The sequence below is a fragment of the Nomia melanderi genome, chromosome 1 (assembly GCF_051020985.1).
Source record: "Nomia melanderi isolate GNS246 chromosome 1, iyNomMela1, whole genome shotgun sequence".
In the NCBI taxonomy this organism is placed as follows: Eukaryota; Metazoa; Arthropoda; class Insecta; order Hymenoptera; family Halictidae; genus Nomia; species Nomia melanderi.
Genome location: NC_134999.1, coordinates 23,806,429 through 23,826,507, shown reverse-complemented (window position 1 = coordinate 23,826,507; position 20,079 = coordinate 23,806,429). Strand labels below are relative to the sequence as shown.

The 20,079-nt window shown below is 40.0% G+C and overlaps 3 protein-coding genes across 4 annotated transcripts in view; 2 read left to right on the top strand and 1 right to left on the bottom strand.

Moving 5' to 3' along the window:
- Fur2 (furin-like protease 2) overlaps positions 1-1,205 on the bottom strand; it is a 527,066-nt gene extending 525,861 nt beyond the window's left edge. For both annotated transcript variants that reach the window (XM_031981165.2, XM_031981166.2), the window contains exon 1: positions 628-1,205. The gene's annotated coding sequence lies outside the window, so the exon portion shown is untranslated. The remainder of the gene's footprint in view (positions 1-627) is intronic.
- A 1,102-nt stretch (positions 1,206-2,307) lies between these two features.
- RpS17 (ribosomal protein S17) lies at positions 2,308-3,856 on the top strand. Its single transcript, XM_031981164.2, has 3 exons — positions 2,308-2,405; positions 2,674-2,825; positions 3,538-3,856. The coding sequence occupies exons 1-3, from the start codon at positions 2,403-2,405 to the stop codon at positions 3,776-3,778; spliced, it is 396 nt and encodes a 131-aa protein (XP_031837024.1). The 5' UTR covers positions 2,308-2,402; the 3' UTR covers positions 3,779-3,856.
- A 1,432-nt stretch (positions 3,857-5,288) lies between these two features.
- Positions 5,289-18,846, top strand: LOC116428940 (ubiquitin carboxyl-terminal hydrolase 3). Its single transcript, XM_076371797.1, has 6 exons — positions 5,289-5,941; positions 10,664-10,811; positions 10,877-11,669; positions 11,863-12,105; positions 12,192-12,385; positions 12,645-18,846. Exons 1-6 carry the CDS (start codon positions 5,851-5,853, stop codon positions 12,805-12,807), a joined length of 1,632 nt encoding a protein of 543 aa, XP_076227912.1. The 5' UTR covers positions 5,289-5,850; the 3' UTR covers positions 12,808-18,846.
- Positions 18,847-20,079: the final 1,233 nt, after the last annotated feature.

The following is a 20,079-nucleotide window of genomic DNA, read 5'->3' as shown; positions in this document are numbered from 1 at the left end:
TTATATTACAATATTTTCCTAACATTCGTTACAACATTCCCACTATGTCATTTACATACATAAACATTCTACGCCATCAAAACTAACATTCCAAATCCCATGAAAATCAAATGGCCCCTAACATCTACACAATGTCTAACATTCTATCCTAATATTATCCTAAATTATATTACAATATTTCCCCAAAATTCATCAACATTCCTATAAACACAGCCCATCAAAATCAACATCCCAAATCCCATAAAAATCAAATGGCCCCTACATAATATCTAGATAATTTTCAACATTCTATCCTAACACTTCCCTAAATTCATCACAATATTTCCAAAATTCAACATTCCCACAAAACCCCCTCAAAACCAACAGCCAAACCGAAATCCAAGCCCCCATCGAATCTACGCACTGGCGACAACCTGCACGTGAACGCTTGCCCAGCGTTTGCATCGTGCAACCGACTCAGCACAAGTCGAGTATTCCGAAAGTGAAAGAAAGGGATCAACGACCCGAGGCTCAAACAAACCCACACCAGACCCTACGTCCCGAAACTTCCAAAGAGAAAGTCACGGAAAACAAAGGCACGTCTAACCTCGAATCGCCACAACGAAATCGAACACATTCGAGACTTACCTCAGAGTTCCAATGTATCTCGTACGTCAACTGGCACGCACTAGGTATCAGTCCGCATGTTCCGGCACGAGGTCTCCGCAGCACGAACACGCACCCGCGCACAACGAGCTCAGAACCGACGCGAGCCGAATTGTCCGAACCACCACGGGCCGAGTGTAGCACCGCACTGACTGCTCTCACCGTTCACCAGGGCGATAAACAAACTCGTCGTCTCTCCCTCGCGGCACTGCGCTCCTTCTCTCGCGCCGGTGGCGCCCTCTGTCTGCGCGCGCCGACACCGACGACGCTTGAACGAGTCGTCCGTTTCGCTTCGTTCGACGAGCTCGCGCGCACCATCTCACTCGGGACTCATTCGACGGTGCTGCCGGCCCCCCCGCCGCTCGTCTGTCACCTGTTCTCGGTTTTCTGGCACTTCGCGGGAGACTTTTTGCTGGCCGAGGAAGAGGCAACGATGAGAGCGGTTTTCGAGTCAGCGAGGACGAATGTCACTTGCGGAGGCTGGCACTGGGACACTTTTGAGATGATTTCGGGAGGACAGCGCGCAGCGTGCGTCATGTTTTGACTCGGCGACGGACGGGACTGAGGGGGAGGTGGTCGTGCTGACATCTTTTGGCAGGATTGGGGTGGATGGTAATGGGGTTTTGGGGTTTGGGAGCTTGTGGATATGGAGGTTTGATGTTTTGAGGGGGATGATGGGAATGATTTTGTGGATTGAAGGAAAATTGATGGAAGATGATTTTGGATTCGTGGTTCAAAGTGAAATTGATGGGAAATGATTTTAAATAAGTAATTTGAAGCAAAATTGATGAAAGATGATTTTAAATTCATAATTTCAAGTAAAATTGATGGGAAGATGATTTTAATTTCATAATTTAAAATAAAATTGATGGGAATTGATTTTAAATTTGAAATTTTGAATGAAATTGATGGAAAATGTTCTTGAATTTATAATTTAAAATAAAATTGATGAAAAATGATTTTAAATAAATAATTTAAAATTCGTAAATCATTGTGTAATATATCAACAGATGGTACATTGAAATAAAATAATTCTATCACTGAATTTATACAAGATATTTTGTTATTTGTAAAAATTATCATTAATATTTCATTAAAAAATAATGAATATTTAATATTGTTTAGAATTTTGGAAAATTGTTAATGTTACTTATTTATATTGTTGAGTAGAAGTTGAGTTGGTGATTTATTGAGATAATAAGGATATGATAAAATTTTAAATTTTTAATAAAAATGATAGAAAATGATTTTAAATTAAAAATTAAAAATTCACTGTTAAATCTTTGTATAATGTATCAACAGATGGAAAATAAATAAAATAATTCTATCACTGAATTTATGCAAGATATTTTGTTAGCTGTAAAAAATATCATTGATATTTCATTAAAAAATAATAAATATTTCTTAACAAATATTCTCGAGTACAAACGATTAATGTTTATAATTTTGTGAATTAATATTTATATTAGGTTCCTATATTATCAACACAAGATGTCGCTTAATAACAATGTACTAAACACAAATTAGTTAAAAATAAAGTCATTGATTTTTGTTTTAATTAATACATTCCTTCCTGATCAGGTTAAAATTATTGTCCATAGATAAATTATATTTTCCAGGATAAATATTAAAAAAATATAAACTCTACTATCGTCGAATTCGTGTAATTCTCTACCTTGCCGCTACTGTTGATAGTTACGTGGCGGTAGTGTCTCTCTTCCATTTTGGTTTACGTCTTTTCCGCTACACTATCCATCATGGTGCGTATATTTTCATATTTCCTAGAAATAATCATCAAATATCTCAGCAATCCTTTGTTAACTTTTTAAACAAATGATATTTTAGTATAGCAATAAATATATTGGCGATAAAAATTGATATATTGTTTGTTTAAACATATCGTACACGCTCACTATGCGCAGACTTGCGTGTTGAGGTTATGTTATATTTTTATTGAGCATATCAATGTTGTATGAGAAATGAATTTAATTGGAAAATGGTTTGTACGTGTGAAAAATATTTTTACAGAGTCGCGTCAGGACAAAGACGGTCAAAAAGGCCGCGAAACTTATTATTGAGAAGTACTATACTCGATTGACTATGGACTTCCATACTAATAAAAGGATATGCGAGGAAATTGCTATTATTCCTAGCAAATCTTTGCGTAACAAAATCGCTGGGTACGTATTCTTTAACTGTGTGTTACTTCGGTTATACATGCGTTATTTTTAATTAGCGAAACAGGTTGAAGTAATGAAATAGTGTGGTATCGTAATGTTTTACCTAACAGAAGGTTAATAAACTGATAAACATAATGATTATGTGATGTAAACTAGTTTCATAATTTTCTTTAAACAATAATTCAGAAAATTATTGAACTATGTGGTCCAATATGATTTATTATTTCATGATTATATTGCGCATAGTTCAAAAGAAGGTCAATGAGAGGAGTGTGGATTTTTGCATCCTATTTGCATTCTCTTGGATGATGCTTGGAATTTTTATTACTATTGAATTTAAGTATTGAATATTTTAATAACAGAACTTTACAGTGTATCAAATCAAATAACTTCTTATGGTACAAATGGCAGTACAAATGACTCAAATATTAATATACAATATAAAGCAAATGTATTATGGAAATTCAGAGGGTTTTCTAATAAACTATAAATTATTTTGGATATTTATGATGGTACTAACAGTACATTAATTACATAAATGATTATGTTTTTCAAACATAGGTAAAATTTGTCATACTAATCAATCAACTAATGTATGATTTCTTTGTACTTCAACTAATGTTTAGTAACAGTAATAATATAAGCTAATTGAAAAAAATAATTTGCCTTAGGTTTCTAGTTCTAATTCTTCGTATTCTTATTTATCGAACAGATTTGTTACACATTTAATGAAGCGTCTGAGGCACAGTCAAGTCCGTGGCATTTCTATTAAATTGCAAGAAGAAGAGAGGGAACGCAGAGACAACTATGTTCCTGAAGTTTCTGCTCTGGAACACGACATCATCGAAGTCGACCCAGAAACGAAAGAAATGTTACAGATGCTTGGATTCAACAACATTCCTGGACTGCAACTCACACAATCTCAATTAGCACCTTACAGCAGGCGTTCTTAAACCTTTTTTCTTTATATTAAATAAGTCTGTTGGTGTTGCACTTTTTAATAAAAACTGCAAGCTGACATACTAAAACAATCACGTTCTACTTTAATAGACTACCATCTTTGTGTTTGTATTATTGTATTCATAGTATTGTATATCACTGTGGTAAGTATTGAACCGACTCAAACTATTCCATTTGCAATATGCTTGATCAAATTTTCAAGAAAATGTATAGATAGGTTAAAATCGATGTACGCGTGCGTGACAGTCGGCCGTTTTAATTGAACAAAACAGTTTTTCCTTTTATTCTACCTGTATAATTTATTTAAAGCTTAATAGTTCGTTACCCTGAAACCATTAGTGTCTTATTCCACAGGATAATATTTAATTAGTATAAACATTAAGAAACAAATGAAATGCCAATAAATCCATGATTTTCTCATCCCTTATTCAAAGGTAGATCTCTAATTCTTCCAAAGCAAAACGCTATATTTTCAAAAAATTCAATACATACCGTTTTCCCAAAAAATCCGAGTTACCCCCTTCAAAACAAATAAACAATGCTATCCCCCATATCAAATTTACCTTAAGGTCATGTCAGTGACGCTTCTGAATGAAAAACAATTGCAATATACAAGACAAATATAAAATGAAACTGTTTAATGATTCAACTAAGTTGTAACGCCAAATAATCATTTCTACTTTTTTTTTGCTACAAAAGAAAACGCTAGAACTACCGAGTATTTTATTATATTGTACTCAACTGATATAATCCCTCAAAAAACCATAAGAAAACATCATTCCCAGTTTCTCCATACATTGCCTATACTATTCAACCAAAACTATCCAAAATTCTAACATTCTTCAAAACCCCCAGAACCCAAAAACCATAAGGAAACATTCCCAGTTTCTCCATATATTGTCTATACTATTCGACCAAAACTATCCAAAATTCTAGCATTCTTCAAAATCCCCAGAACCCAAAAACCACAAGAAACCATTATTCCAAATTCTTCCAAACATTGCCCACACCATTCAACCAAAACTATTCAAAATTTTCTCTAATATTCTTCAAAACCCCCAGAACCCAAAAATCATAAGAAAACATTTCAAATTTCTGCATACACTGCCTATACCATTCAACCAAAATTATCCAAAATTCTCTCAACTATTCAATGCTTCAAACCCCCCAAAACCCAAAAACCATAAGAAACTACCATCCCAAATTCCTCCAAACATAGCCCACGCCATTCAACCAAAACCATCCAAAATCCTCCCCATCCAACGCTCCAAACCCCAAAGCCAGTACCCCAACACCCCAGTATTCCCTCAACCCTTGCACACCATTCGCAAAAATTTCCTTTGAAACATGAAAAATCCGCCACAGCTCGTTTGCATCGCTTCTCATCCCATCTCTCCTCGTCGCCCCGTTGAGCGCCCGCGCTGGCCGGGCCTGGCTGACTTGCTCAGAGGCTGCGCGACCTAACGCGCTCCAAGGCTAGGTAACCTAACCCGTCCTGAGCGTCGCGCTGCGACGCTCGGGAGGGACGGAGAGAGAGCGTCAGCCCGTGTAATCGCACGCCCGCGAATGTCGGGGCCTCGGCGGCAGGGAGGAGAGAGAGACCGCGTAGAACCGGCGAGTCAGTCGACTATTCGTGGTCCGTGACTCTGGAGGTAGAGCCCGACCACCGCAGAACCGAGCCCGACGCAGCTCGGTTGCGTTCGGTCGGCAGTCGGGGCCAGTCGGCCGCCTCGCTCGCCGCTGCTCTTTTCGGTCTGCTCGTTTCCCTCAGTCCGCCGTGGCTGCGCACCGAGATCAGTTGAGTTCTTGTGTTTCCGCCGGGGGGCCCGGGCTTCACCCTTATTCGCGCGCTATGTGACGGACGTCGCGGGGCACCGAGCGTACCCCGGGTTCTCCATCGTTCCCACCCTGTCCGGCTGTTCTTCGCTTGGCTCCCAAGGGTGGGAAGCGACACACACACAGACAGAGAGAGAGCGAGAGAGAGGGAGCACGTTGTAAACGCAGGCACGTACATACGCAGCCACTCGCCGACGAAGGGGCCACGAGGGCCCCGCGAGCCTGGAACATGGAGTGTCCGCATCTTGCCCAAAGCGTCCAATTCGGCGGCAGCGACGTAGAAGCGAGCTGCACCAAGGATCTGCCGTTCGTCTGTGCAGGTATGACCCGCGAGATCCTTTCTTCCTGACAGCCTTCTCTCTCTCTCTAAAGCCTCTCCAGGGTTCCTCGTTCCCTTCCCGAGGCCGTTCCTCTCGCGGCCTTGAGGCGTGCGTGCCGACCATTTCTATTCCCCTGCAAAAAGACCAGTGTATTCGGACGAACCTTCTATTTTCCCTGCGCGCTCCTCTAGGCGACGCTAGACTCGACGCTATGTATCGAACGCCATGCGATACTTGTCTCTTGGTACTCGCGAGTGTGGTGTCCGTTGTGCTACCAGTGTACCTGCACGTATATATATGTATTCAGTGTGTGTGTGCGTGCGTGTGTGTGTGTGCGTGTGTATGTGTATGTGTGGCTGTAAAAGTCGAAGCATAGTACGTGCGTGACGCCAGCGTGGACGTGTAGAGTCCACTCCTTGCCGCATACGTGTACCATGGGAGTCGGTGTCCGTCTCTCCGTGCTCCCTCCGCGGGGCGGCGTGCGCGTGTGCATCGTCCTGCTGCGAGTTCTCAGTATGCGCCGCGCGACCGTCATTGGAAAATCAATACCAGACAGCACTAATCAGCTGGCCCGAGATCTGTCATTAGTACTGGCCAGATAAACGTGCTCGAACCGTCCCAGTCTCCTTCTTCTTCTTCCATCCACTTCCGTCTCCTCCGGCCGAGGGACACCTCGCTCTCCTCTCGCTGGAAAATCAATGAGAGAGAACGTCTGGCTAGTTTTTCCCTTATTCCCGACGCTTTCTCCTCCTCCTCCTCCTCCTCCTCATCCCCCCCCCCTCCTACCCCCTCCCCGCCGCCGCCGCCTCCTCCGACGGGCTTTGTCCTTTCTCTTTGCACGGCCTCTACTATATTTACCCGAAATACGCAATACTTTTATTGCTTCCTTTTCGACCTCTCCGCCACTCGCGGACGCGGCTATTCTTCTCAGTCTTTTCGCTTTACGCTTGGACGCGATGCCGCATGGCAGACGGCCGGTTAACCCTTTCGAGGTGACTCGATTTCGGGTTGCAGGGAACTGCTGGTAGGTCTTCTGGAGGTTTGGTTGAAGGAGTTTGATGATGGTTCTTCCATTTTGGATGGTTTCAGTGTGGGGATTATTGTTTGAAACACTTCTAGGTGGAACCTGTAATTATTTTTTTGTTAGATCCAATTGAATGAGATTGAATTTGGATAGAAACTTTTGTAGAAACGAACCATTCTGGAAAATGATTGAATATCATGTTCCTTCCATTTTGGATGGTTTGATGGAATTGTGCTTCAATGTGGGAATTATTCTGTGTTTGAGACAGTCTTCTAGGAATCTGTAACTATAACTTCTTTTGTTAGATCCAATTGAATGAGATTAATGAATTTGAGTGGAAACTTTTGTAAAAAATGAACCGTGGTTCTGGAAAATGATTGACTGTCATGTTTCTTCCATTTTGGATGGTTTGATGGAATCGTGCTTCAATGTGGAAATTATTCTGTCTTAGTCTTCTAGGTAGAACCTGTAACTATGACTTTTTTCATTAGTTTCAATTGAACTGATTCAACTGATTTGAAAAACTCTGTTGTATTAAAGCAAGAAACGTATCTGATGGACTTCAAATAGTCCACTTGAAAACTTACTGAACAACAGAAAGGATAAACAAAAGCCAATACATTGCTAAGTGTTAGATCTCCCAATTTGAAATAGCTTCTTCCTCAATACATTCTCTCTTCAGTAAATATGAATTCTGAAAAACTTTCATTAAAGCAAAAAAAGATAAACAAAAGGCAAACCCCTCAATACCCTAAATATATGATGCCTCTTCAGTTTCAACACTAGAACTAGCATTTAATACAATTAATGTTCAATTCCTTTAAAAATAGTAACAATAGATTATTTCCAGTTTCTCCAGACATTCATTATACTACTCAAATGAAACTATCAAAATCATTTCAAATATCCAATGCTTCAAAGATAATAATTACTGACCAAAAAAATCAAAACCAGTCATTTCCTCTAATATAGTAGTAGTTCCAGTGTCAAAGAACATCATCTCTCTCATCAGCAAACAGAATTTCAAAAAAAGGTTAACTCTTTGCACTCGAGAGATGACTCAGTCACCACCTGATTTGAAGTAAAATCATAAAATTTTATATTTAACATTAAACCATGTACAATGTGTCAATGCGTGAATTACTGATACAAAAAAGCTTCATTTCTCTTCAAGTTAATTTTAAAAAATACCATAATATCAAATTTTATGATTTTACTTCAAATCAGGTGGTGACTGAGAGTCAAGGGTCACCACCTGATTTGAAGTAAAATCATAAAATTTGATATTTAACATTAAACCATGTACAATGTATCAATGCATGAATTATTAATACAAAAGAGCTTCATTTCTCTTCAACTTAATTTCAAAAAATATCTTCCTCCAATCAGAAACTGTCAATTGCTTCCACCAAAATGCTTCCCAGTGCAAAGGGTCAATCAGTCGCGAGAAGCGCAGAGTTACGTAAAGAAACGCAGAATCCTGGCCCTTCGCGGTCGCGAAACGCGTCCAAGGGGATCTCGGCCTCGAGGGGCGGGGTGGGGGCAGACGAATAGTCGCGGAGAGAGTCGTAGAGCATTTCAGAAGTGTACGGTGATGAGTCACACGGAGAGGATTTTATTCCTCGATGGACAGAGCGGAGTCCAGAGTTCGCCTCGCTCGCTCGCCTCGCTTATATCCAGAGATCAATTTAAATATCCCCGTCTGCCGAGAATTACCGGCCAGAGAAAAATCGTCCCTCGTGGGCTATAAAAGAACCCCATGCTCCACACCTTCCCTCTCCCCGCTGCTTCTTTCCTGCGCTGCAAGCTGGTCGGGCACGACGTAGCAAAATCGATAACGGCGTCGTTGCTAATCGGATGCCTCGCTGCGAGTGCCACGCTCCACGTTTTTCGCTTTCCTCGCGACTCGCGTCTTGACGTAGGTGTGGCGTCAACCTGACATCATCGACTCCTGCGGGAGCTAAGTTACATCCCTACATTGATCTTCAGATGATCCAGAATTTGCTTCTAGATAGATTCTCCAGCTCGATTTTTACAGATGCGTAGAATTTCAGATTCCGTTGCGAAATCGGTTGCTTCTCGGGTTACACTGAACCGATGCGTCGATTTTCAGTTTTCCTTGAGAATTCTGCAACTCTTTGGGAATGTGTTGATTGTTCAGTTTGCCTGGAATATGATCAATTAGCTCGAGTTGCTGGGTGATGTGTCTGAATGAAATATGCATGATACCGAGCCGATAGTGCGAGACATTTTGCGATCGATCGGCTGCGAAGGGGGTGTGTCGAACTGCCTTCCATCCATTCACCCTGGTTTTACGCACTCGCTCGAGGATTACGTAAGCGACGAGCCGAAAAGATGGTGCGCCATCGCGGAGGGGTGTTTTGCGATGCTTGCTGGTTGATGGAAATACGTTTGGAATGGTTGGTGTGTTGAATGCTGTGGGTCAGTGGTGACCCACAGGGGCGTTGAGTACTGTGGATCATTCTGTTGATGGTTGTTTGGAGTATAAATTATTTTAGTTATGATAGTAGAATGAAAAGTTACTGTTTATTCAGTAATGATGGTTGTTTGGAAGTATAAATTATTGTAGTCATAATAATAGTAGAATGAAAGTAATAGTAGAGTAAAGAATTACTGTTCATTCTGTAATGATGGTTGTTTGAAAGTATAAGTTACTGTAATTATAATAATAATAAAATGAAAGTAATAGTGTAATAAAAAATTACTGTAGTTCATTCAGTAATGATGGTTGTTTGAAAGTATGTTTATATGTATAATGTTACCTGATGCTGTGACATTCAGCTAGATCATGCAATAACAATAATTCAGTCGAATGATTTAATATATTTCTTCTATGTTGGATATTTTGCTAAAATCATGTATTCAATGTGTTAATTATTCCATGTTTAAGACAGTCTAAATTAGGCAACTGTCTAGAAGTAGAACCTATAACTACTTTCATTAGCATCAATTGAAAAACTTTGTTTTATAGTAAGAAATATATTTGATGAATTACAAATGATACTTGAAAACTTACTGAACAATGAAAGAAAACTGAAAATAAAAGGCAATTGCTAAGTGAACAGTGGGATCACCCCATTCGGTTGGCTAAGTGTTAAGCAACTCCCAAAGCATCCTTTTTCCCTTTCCATTGTGCATTTGAGATGAATTTGTTTATTAAGACCCTTGATGACTTGAGCAGCATTCGGGTCCCTGAGAATAAGGGTAGCATTAAATCAATTGTCTAATTTGCTTGGTATAAGGAATATTGTCTGATTGTTTAACATTCCCATTGAAATTAACATCGTTTTCCTTTTCCATTGTACCTGAGATGAATGCGTTTAACCCTAGAACTACCAGATTCCTTTTATAATTACTAAAGGTACAAATGCTTCTCTGAGAAATCGTTAAAGATTCTGTGCTACCTACACTGAAATCTTAATAAGAGAATTATGTTTCATAAGGAAACGTAGAGAAGTCAGTTTAACTGTTTGGTAGTTCTAGTATTAATAAGGCCCTTGAAACTGTGATGACTTAAGTATTCGGTCCCTGAGAATGAGGGTAGCATTAAATCAATTCTTGATACAAGGAATAGCTTGTCCGATGGTAACATTCCACAATGATTAACCTTCAGAACTTGCAGTACCTTGGTCATAGTTGAACTGTGATACCTATTGAATAATGAATTTTGTCAATAGTATGCGGCACTGAGAAGAGCACGTGGCTGTGTCTGTACTGTGGGGCAGTGCACTGTGGACGGTACGTCTCAGGCCACGCGTTGCAGCATCACGAGCAGGACAGTCAGCACTGCGTCTGCATAGACTGCGAGAACCTGGCAGTATTCTGGTAAACGACGCATTATCCACCGTCACTAAAATACAGGGAATATTGACAGGCCGTTTGGTTTCCAGTTACATGTGCGACGAGTACGTCGTGAACGATACGACGAACGGGCAGATCGAGAAAATCCGTCGTATCACATTCCGCAAGGACGAGCACAAGGAGAACGAGGAGAATTGGAACACGTCGCCATCTACCACGCCGTCGTCAAGGAGGGAGAACAGCGACAACGACAACGACGCGGACGCCCTGTGGAAAGCGGAAGTAGTCGTGAGGAACCTCCGGCCCAGGACAGCGCGGAAGAGGTTACATTCTCTGGACGGGACGAGTGGGGACAACCGGCCGGCGACCAAGCGTAGGAGTTCCAAGATAACCAAAGAGAAGAAGGTCGTCGGCCTAAGGAATCTCGGCAACACCTGCTTCATGAACGTCGTGCTCCAATCGTTCAACAATATCAGTCATTTCTGCGAGTACTTGACGCAGATGCCATGCCTAGAGGGTATACCCTTCGACGAGTCGCCGACACACAGGGGACGCATAGTGACACCTGGTCGGGCCAAGGAGCTGAGCATGAGCGATGCCCTGCTGGCCGAAGAGCTGAGGAAAGTTCTGCTAGGACTGAACCTCGGTGGCTCGAATGGCCAAGCAATCTCACCAGAATGTCTTTTCCTTGTTATATGGAAAGTCGTGCCAAGATTTCGGGGCTACCAGCAGCAAGACGCTCACGAGTTTCTCACATACATGTTGGACAGATTGCACACGGAACTGTTACAGTTGTTGCCCAGGCTGGGGCACGAGCCACTTGGTCTCCGTGGCAAGCAAAGCATCGTCACGGCTGTGTTCGGGGGCACACTGCTTAGCGTGGTAAGTGACCGTCACTCCCGGGGGAAATGGTGATATATATTTAATGTATGTTGCCGATTGCGTTTCGTTATTCTGACATGGAACGACGAGAGAAGTGTCTTTTTTCAAGTGATCATTCTGTTGGAAAGTCATTTTATTCATTTTCTTCTTGGGAGAAGCGCGGACGAATTATGGATCGCGTTTCCTCGCGCAGGTCCATTGCATGAACTGCCGAACAGATTCCAAGACGCACGAGCCCTTCCAGGATCTCTCATTGGACATACCGGACAGACTGCAAAGACGGACGAAAGAACAAGAAGAGGTTTGCAGTCTCACGTACAGTCTGACAAGATTCTTCAAAGTCGAGGAGTTGGCTGATAGCGAACTCTACTTTTGCGACAATTGCATGGGAAAGCAAAGGTCCACCAAGAGATTCTGGATACACAGGCTGCCTAATGTTAGCATCAGATTTATCAGTAGAAAGGGCTCGACCGTATTACCAGCACTGTTTGAATTACGCCTGACGATGGCACTCGGTTTCAGGTGTTGTGCCTTCACATTAAGAGATTTAGGTGGTGCAATTCTTACCGTTCGAAGGTGGACACGCAAGTGGACTTTCCCATGAAATCTCTCGACATGTCTGCATTCACTGTACGTGGTGTCAGCGGAACAAAACTGGGCAGTTCGAACAGTCATCTCTATGACTTGGCTGCCGTTATCGTGCATCACGGTTCGGGGTATGTTATTCTACCTTTCTCCTCAGTTAACGGGCCAGTGTCTGTGCGGTCCTGATGTTGTCATAACCTCTTAAACATAAATCTCACATTCTTAATGATCCTGTGACTCACGCAATGTTTATAATGTTACTCTATCTATCTAGAATTTGCTTAGTGTCCTTGCTAGTTGTAGTTGTCGTTTATTACATACTACAAGTACGGAGAATTGTAAGTAGGCCACAATTTAGAAACAATTCTGACGATCCTCTCATTCTTTCAGTGCTGGTACTGGACACTACACTGCCTTCGCTGTTCACGACGGACAATGGTTTCACTTTAACGACAGCTCGGTACGGCCAGCGACCACAGACGCAGTCGCCAAGTGTAAACCCTACATTTTGTTCTACGTGCGGAAAGAGTTCTCCATTCCACCCCCTTTGTGACGTTGTTTCCCCGGTCAGTCCCGTCCCGACGACACGAGCTTCGACGATGACGACGACGACGACAATGAGCGAACGAACAAGAAGTAACCGAATTTGACTATGGATCTGAATGGTGCATACAACAGTAAACGGCCAAACGAAGGAATCCCAGGATTCCTGATCCCGCGTTCAGGTTTCTAAAAGAGGAGGCAAAGATTCTCGCCCAAATTTCTACCATGGAGAACCATCGTTTCTATCATTAACCCTTTGCACTCTGAAATCCCCTTTCAGGGAACATTTTGAGCAACGTTGAATGCTATGAGTGCAAAGGGTTGGTAATTAACATTGTATAGAAGTCCTGTTGCATTCGAAAAGCTGTAATCTTATGGAGAAGTTCATTCAGACATTGCTCAACATCGTACAATAACTTGCCACACACTACAAGGGCGATTAGCACGATGCACGAGCGTGGCACTTAATAGTTCACTGCACCTTTGGTCGTTCAAGGCGAAACAACCCTTTATTGTTCGCAAATGGCGATAGGTTTCCTTTGAGAATTCCAATTTGTTTGTTTCATTCCTTACGTCACTGAAATTTCTGTGTAAATTCGACTGTTCAACACTTTAACTGCCAGATTGCTGAACGATTGCAATGGAAAACTTGATTTTGAGTAAGAATATTTAGTAACATAAGTAGCTAGGTTATAGTAATGACTGTGGTAATGTTAAATCAGTAATTATTTTCAATATCATTTGCCTTTGTTATTAACACGTTGAATGCCAAGCAATTTCACCCAGCAAAATTGGAATTATTGTTTTGCACGCTTACCAATGGGTCACTGGTGACCCCATGGCATTCAACGTGTCAACACTGGAACTACTGTTACAAATTTCTTTATAGAAACCATAAGTGTGCGTTTATTGAGATTTCAATTGAGCATTTCAATTTTGCTGTTACTGAATTAGTTCTGTTAACCCTTTGCACTACGAACATGTTCAATACTTTGATAATTCATTTCCACAACACTTTCAAGAACAATTTTGAAAAAGAAATAATAAATATTCATGGTTTTCAGTCTCTTAACACGTTCATGGACAGTAAAAATTGTAATGAGCTGTAGAAATAGAAAAAATGCAAATTCAGTTCTCCAAGAGTTAAAATGCATAATAATCTCAAAAAGTGAAGGTTGTGTAGAATTAAATTCATGAGAATGTGGCTTATTTCAATGTTATAGCATTGACGTCATCTTGCATCATAATGAAAATGAATGCTATAACATCCATGTCATTTTACATCACAATAAAAATAAATGCTATAGCATTCATATAGAACGTGTTAAAGTTTACAATTTTCTTATATAAAGCCAAACAGTGTCTTCAGATCTTGAGTCACCAATTGATTCGACACAACACAATTACAAAGCGCTATATACAATATTAAATTTCATATGATGCATCAGTATGCGAAGCATTTCTATAAAACAGCTCTATTCCTTAATTAACATATTTCTCATTTCAAATAATCTCACACAAAACTGTTGAATCTTTCTATTGAAAATCTTGCTTGCAAAGGGTTAAAGAACATTACCAAAACGTTAGAAATTCCCATGACAGTGTTACATAATATTAACACTAAAACTATCAAACAGTTAAATTGACTTTTTGAAATTCCTCTATGGAAACTCCAATGGTGCATCTACTGAAGCTTTAATTTGGATATTGCTAAATCAATTTTTCAAATGATTTCTCAGATCTATTATCTTCATAATTACAAAAAAACAAAATCAGGAATGGGTCATTCTCCTATGGTAGTTTTAGTATTAAATTTCATACAATACATCAATATGTGAAACATTTATAAAACAGCTCTGTTAATTTACTGTCAAATGCTTCCATTGAAAATCTTGCTTGCAAAGGCAAAGAACATTACCAAAATGTTAGAAATTCTGATGGCAGTGTTATACAATATTAAATTCCATACAATGCATCAATATGTGAAACATTTATACAACTTTGTTTCTCAATTCACTATCAAATGTTTCCATTGAAAATGTTGCTAAAAATCTATAAATTCCCATGGCAGTGTCATATATTAAATTTCCTACAATGCAATTTGTGAAACATTTACACAGCTTTGTTTCTTAATTCACTATCAAATGTTTCCATTGAAAATGTTGCTAAAAGTCTAGAAATTCTTGTGGCAGTCAAAATGTTAGGAATTCCCATGGCAGTGTCATAGAACATTAAATTCCATATAATGCAATTTGTGAAACATTTATACAGCTTTGTTTCTCAATTCACTATCAAATGTTTCCATTGAAAATGTTAAAAATCTATAAATTCCCATAGCAGTCACAGTGTTGCTCCACAGGAAGCCATCAGTCCTGAACACCATCCCTCCCCATGAACATGTAAGGGTATAAACCTTGGGCCGAGGTTCCTCTCCTTTTTTAGAAACCGAGGAAAAAAGAGTAACCAGAGGCGCATAGCGGAAACGCGTTGCCTTTAGCGTTGATTTTCTTTGTGCTCCTTCTCGCTGATGGCTGTTGACCACCTCCTTTCATCGAATCGAATGAACCTAACGCGTAAATGAACCTGTAACGCGTAACCTCGTTTAGTTTTAACGCGAAAACGACTGGTCTTCTCGGTAGATAGATTTTTCCTAGGCTTAGTGCGCATCGTTGTTTCGAGGGAGCTGGCGAACGAAACCATATAGGGCCAACCGATTCTGTTGCTCGAGGAGGAAATCGGAGGCGTGACCTTTGTTATCCTTGGATAATTGACACTTAGGCTACCGAATGGATCTCCTTCATTTTGCAATGTTCACTTTTGTAGTAGACTCTGTTTGTAGTCTTTTGTTTGGGAAGTACTGAAGTGGATAATAGTCCTATTTCTTGATAATCCTTGGATAATTAACACTTAGGCTACCGAATGGATCTCCTTTATTTTGCAATGTGTTCACTTTTGTAGTAGACTCTATTTGTAGTCTTTTGTTTGGGAAGTGTTGATGTGGATTATCCTATTTCAATATTTCTCAATTTGGGAGATCTCATTCACTTTGCAATGTGTTGCCTTTTATTCTGCTTCTTTTCTTTTGTCATTTAGGAAGTATTGAAGTGGATGATCCTATTTCAACATTTCTCAAATTGGGAGATCTCCTTCATTTAGCAATGTGTTGCCTTTTATTCTGTTTATAAAGAAAAGTATTTTGCCATTTTTTTTCAAATGGGAAGATCTTCCACTTTTCACTTAGCAATGTGTTGCTTTTTATTCTGTCTATAAAGAAGTCTTTTGTTCAGGAAGTATTGAAGTGGATAATTTTCACTTAGCAATGTGTTGCCTTTTATTCTGTTTATAAAGGAGTCTTTTGTTTAGGAAGTATTGAAGTGGATAATCCTATTTCAACATTTCCCAAATTGGGAGATCTCCACTTAGCAACATATTGCCTTTCATTCTATTTATAAAACGAAGTATTTTGTCATTTAGTAAATTTTGAAGAATAATAATCCTATCTCAATATTTCTCAAATTGGGAGATCTCCCATTGTTCACTTAGCAACATATTGCCTTTTATTCTATTAGATAAACTCTTCTTTTGTCATTTAGTAAATTTTGAAGTGGATAATAATCCTATTTTAATATTTTCCAAATTGGGAGATCTCCACTTAGCAACACATTGCCTTTCACTCTATTCACAAAGAAAAATATTTCATCATTTAGTAAGTCTTCAAGTAGACAACTTTCACTCAGCAACACATTGCCTTTCATTATTTCTTCCCTTCATCATTCACCAAATCTTGAACTATTCACAATTTAAACATTCTTATACAAACCAAACTAAATTCCTCAAATGACTTCATTCTCAGATAAAGGAGATTCCACCTATACCGATCTTCTATTTCCAAAAACCCCATAGAATTATCATCTTATTTGCCTATCAGTACAAAACCCAAAACTTTTAAAAATATCCCACATAACTCAAAAGAAAAATTTCAAACAAAACAAAATCTCATTTGCCTATCAGTACAAAAACCAAAACTTTCAAAAATATCCCACATACTCAAAAGAAGCAACATTTCAACACTAGGTTTACGAAACGCGTCAATTTGACTGTTATCGAACTTTACAGACATTATTTGCTAAGCGTTTCAATCGGTTTCCGTTGCTCCAATTACACGAACACGAATCCTGATCGTAGTTCTACATCTACAATTTCCAGAATTTAAATAAACAAATATCAACTTCCCAGGAACAATAAAATAAACTACAACAAATGTAAACCTAGTGTCAACCCTTTGTGGACGAAGATTCTTTGAAATATACAAGACCTTCAGACGAAGCTGAATTATACATCAAAAGCTTAATTAATATAAAAAGGAAATTTCGCGATGATCTCTTGCTCGAGTAATTAAATTCGTTTGCAACTTCTTCCAAATACGAAAATTTCATCTCGGAAACGTCTCAGTCCGCAAAGGGTTGAACATTTCGCTTGCCAAACGCTCATCGCGTAAATGGAGGGTCCATCGGTCGCCTAAGTGTTGAAGGGTGAAAACACGTACACGGATCATCAACATGTGCATGTCAAGTACACGTACGCGTGTATAATACGCATACAAAAGCATATTCTCATTTCCCACCGCCAACCCCCGTTGATCCGGCATTTTCCCCGCGGTTCTCGACGGCTCGACGACTCTTATGTGATTATTTAAAGACTTATTTTTTCTATAAACGATAATAACGATGATAAGTTAAAGAAGCGTAGCGGAGGAACGTTTTATTAAGGCGATAAACACACACAAAACACACATACATACATACACACAGACAAACACACACTCGATGGAACGCGCATCTTCGGCGAAAGACTCTCGTATGACGCTCCGTATGACAAATAAGGTAAATGAAAGAGAATGGTGGAAGTAAGCGCGTGCAGCACTATTACTGAGAATAAATGAGATATGTACGAACGACGTATAAATAAAGAACATGAACGATGAACCGCTCTTTGTTTGTCGCCGCTCCGTTGCACAGAGCAGAAACTGTAAAGCGTTACAGAAAAAGTCTTTCTTTCAAATGAAACACGTTTCTTATCCACCAAACGCGTTTCACGAATTCAACGAATGACTCGAGGTCACTCAAGGTCGAACTCGCAGGGAAACGAAGCGTGATCGTTTTATTTGTACACTGGTTCGCGCCTCCGAACGTTCACAGCAAAACGCTACGTGTGTCGATGTCGGCGTTACTCGGGCAATGTCGAAGTCGTTATCAATGAAACGAAAACGAACGTGTTCACGTGTCACCGTGCTCTTCTGCAAGATGGTCGGTTCACTTTCGTTACCGTTCGCGCTAAGATGAGAACGCGAAAGTCGGAACACGCGAGGCTCGCGCTGAGATGAACGTTGAAACGTTGAGCGAAGTTGGAGAACCGTTGAGAATTGTTGAGTGCGTCGAAGTGAGTGATCGTTTCGAACGCGTAAAATACAAACGAAACGATCGCACCTCTCCGTTTCCCTGCAAGTGACCTTGGATGACCTTGAGCCACAGGTCGTTGAATTTGTCTTGGAACGCACTGTTCGACGGTGGATGAGAAACGTGTCGTTCCGTGTGAAAGAAAGTCGACCTTCGCTTCAACTTGGAGCGTCCCGGAAGAATAATGGTCACGTGATGTCCTCGGTGTTGAACTTTCTGAAACAGTTTTGAGTATCAATGTTTTTGGAGATACGACTGTAACGCTTTATAGTTTCCACCCTGTATAACCGCCAAACATTCCCGATCCAATAAATATACTGTTGCGAATCTCTTGAAGAATTCATTCGACGTTGATACCGTTAACTGAATCTTGATTTATTTTGTTTTGTGTTGAAAGTGAATGAAATTAAGCCGAATGTCGGCAGTTTTGAGGTGAAACTTTCGTTTTAGAGCACTCTGCTGGGAACGAATGATTTAATTGGTGGAACGGTGAGAAATAAGTATAGTTTCCTTGTTCTCTGTGATTGGTAACATGCGAGATGAGGAATAAGACTGAAATGTCAATAAATTCTTATTTCCTATAATTCTTATAATTCTTATAATTTTTACAGCTATAATTCTTATAATTTTTATAGTTACAATTCTAATTTTTATAGTTATAATTTTTATAGCTATAATTCTGATCATTTTTATAGTTATAATTCTTATAATTCTTGTAATTTTCATAACTATAATTTTTCTAATTTTTATAATTATAATTCTTATAATTTTTGTAGTTATAAATCTTATAATTTTTATAGCTATAATTCTTATAATTTTTATAATTATAATTCTTGTAATTTTTACAGTTACAACTCTTATAATTCTTATAATTTGTATAGTTGTAATTCTCATAATTCTTATAATTCCCACAGTACCCACAATTCCTACAATCTCCATAATTCCTTCCCCAAAACAAAAATTCATCTACTCAACAGTTCCACCGTCAAACAATCAAAAACCCACATAAAACTCTCATTCCATTTTCGACTTCCACAAGAAACGCACCCGCCATTAAGTCGGCACCAATCTATATACAACACCGAGTGCCACTCCTACCGCGCCGGAAACCTCGATTTCCTCTTCACCGACAGCGCCCCAGAATGACTTATCCTCGACCGATGCCTGGACACAGGAATCATCATCCGATAGAACCTCAAACAAACACATCCCTTCTCATTCCTCTTCCTCTTCCTCTTTTCACTTTCACCAACACTTTCCCCTTTCCTCATCACACTCGACCTCTCCCGAGACTTCGCATTCTCAAAATCATTCACTTCCGGCAACACTCTGGACACTTCCTGTGCGCTTTTCACATAAAACACAGAGTAATCCTTCGACTTCCCTCCAATCATCCGTTCAACAGATAAATTATCATTCAACGCATCATTGCTCTCACTTTTTGCACATGGCCTCTCAATCGTTTTCTGTTCAACACATAAATTATCATTCAACAATGCATCGCTCTCACTTTTTGCAAATGGCGTCTCAATCCTCGAACAATCTCTTCCAAACTCTTTATCCAACTTCTCAGCGAAACTCCGATAATCATCAAACTCTTTCAAGAATGACTCCGAGCAGCTCTCCACGGAGTCCCGTCGGTAATCCCTGTTCTCGTACAGCACGTCCGCCATCTTGTCGGCGTCGCTCTTCCTGAGCCGCGCGGAGAATCTCCGCACGAACGCTCTCATTCCCGACTTTATTCCGCTCTCCTCGTGAGAGACGTAATCGATGACCTTCGCGTCATTGAAGCCTAATCTGATGATGCTGGGATGCAGCTCGAGTTT

What these genes read in the sequence shown, in the direction of transcription:
- RpS17 (XM_031981164.2), top strand. An exon ending in TTGCGTAACAAAATCGCTGG is followed by an intron (nt 2,826 to 3,537) that starts GTACGTATTCTT and finishes TTTATCGAACAG; the next exon opens with ATTTGTTACACATTTAATGA.
- LOC116428940 (XM_076371797.1), top strand. Translation starts at nt 5,851, where the DNA reads ATGGAGTGTCCGCATCTTGCCCAAAGCGTCCAATTCGGCGGCAGCGAC. An exon ending in GAGAACCTGGCAGTATTCTG is followed by an intron (nt 10,812 to 10,876) that starts GTAAACGACGCA and finishes TTTGGTTTCCAG; the next exon opens with TTACATGTGCGACGAGTACG. An exon ending in ATCGTGCATCACGGTTCGGG is followed by an intron (nt 12,386 to 12,644) that starts GTATGTTATTCT and finishes TCATTCTTTCAG; the next exon opens with TGCTGGTACTGGACACTACA.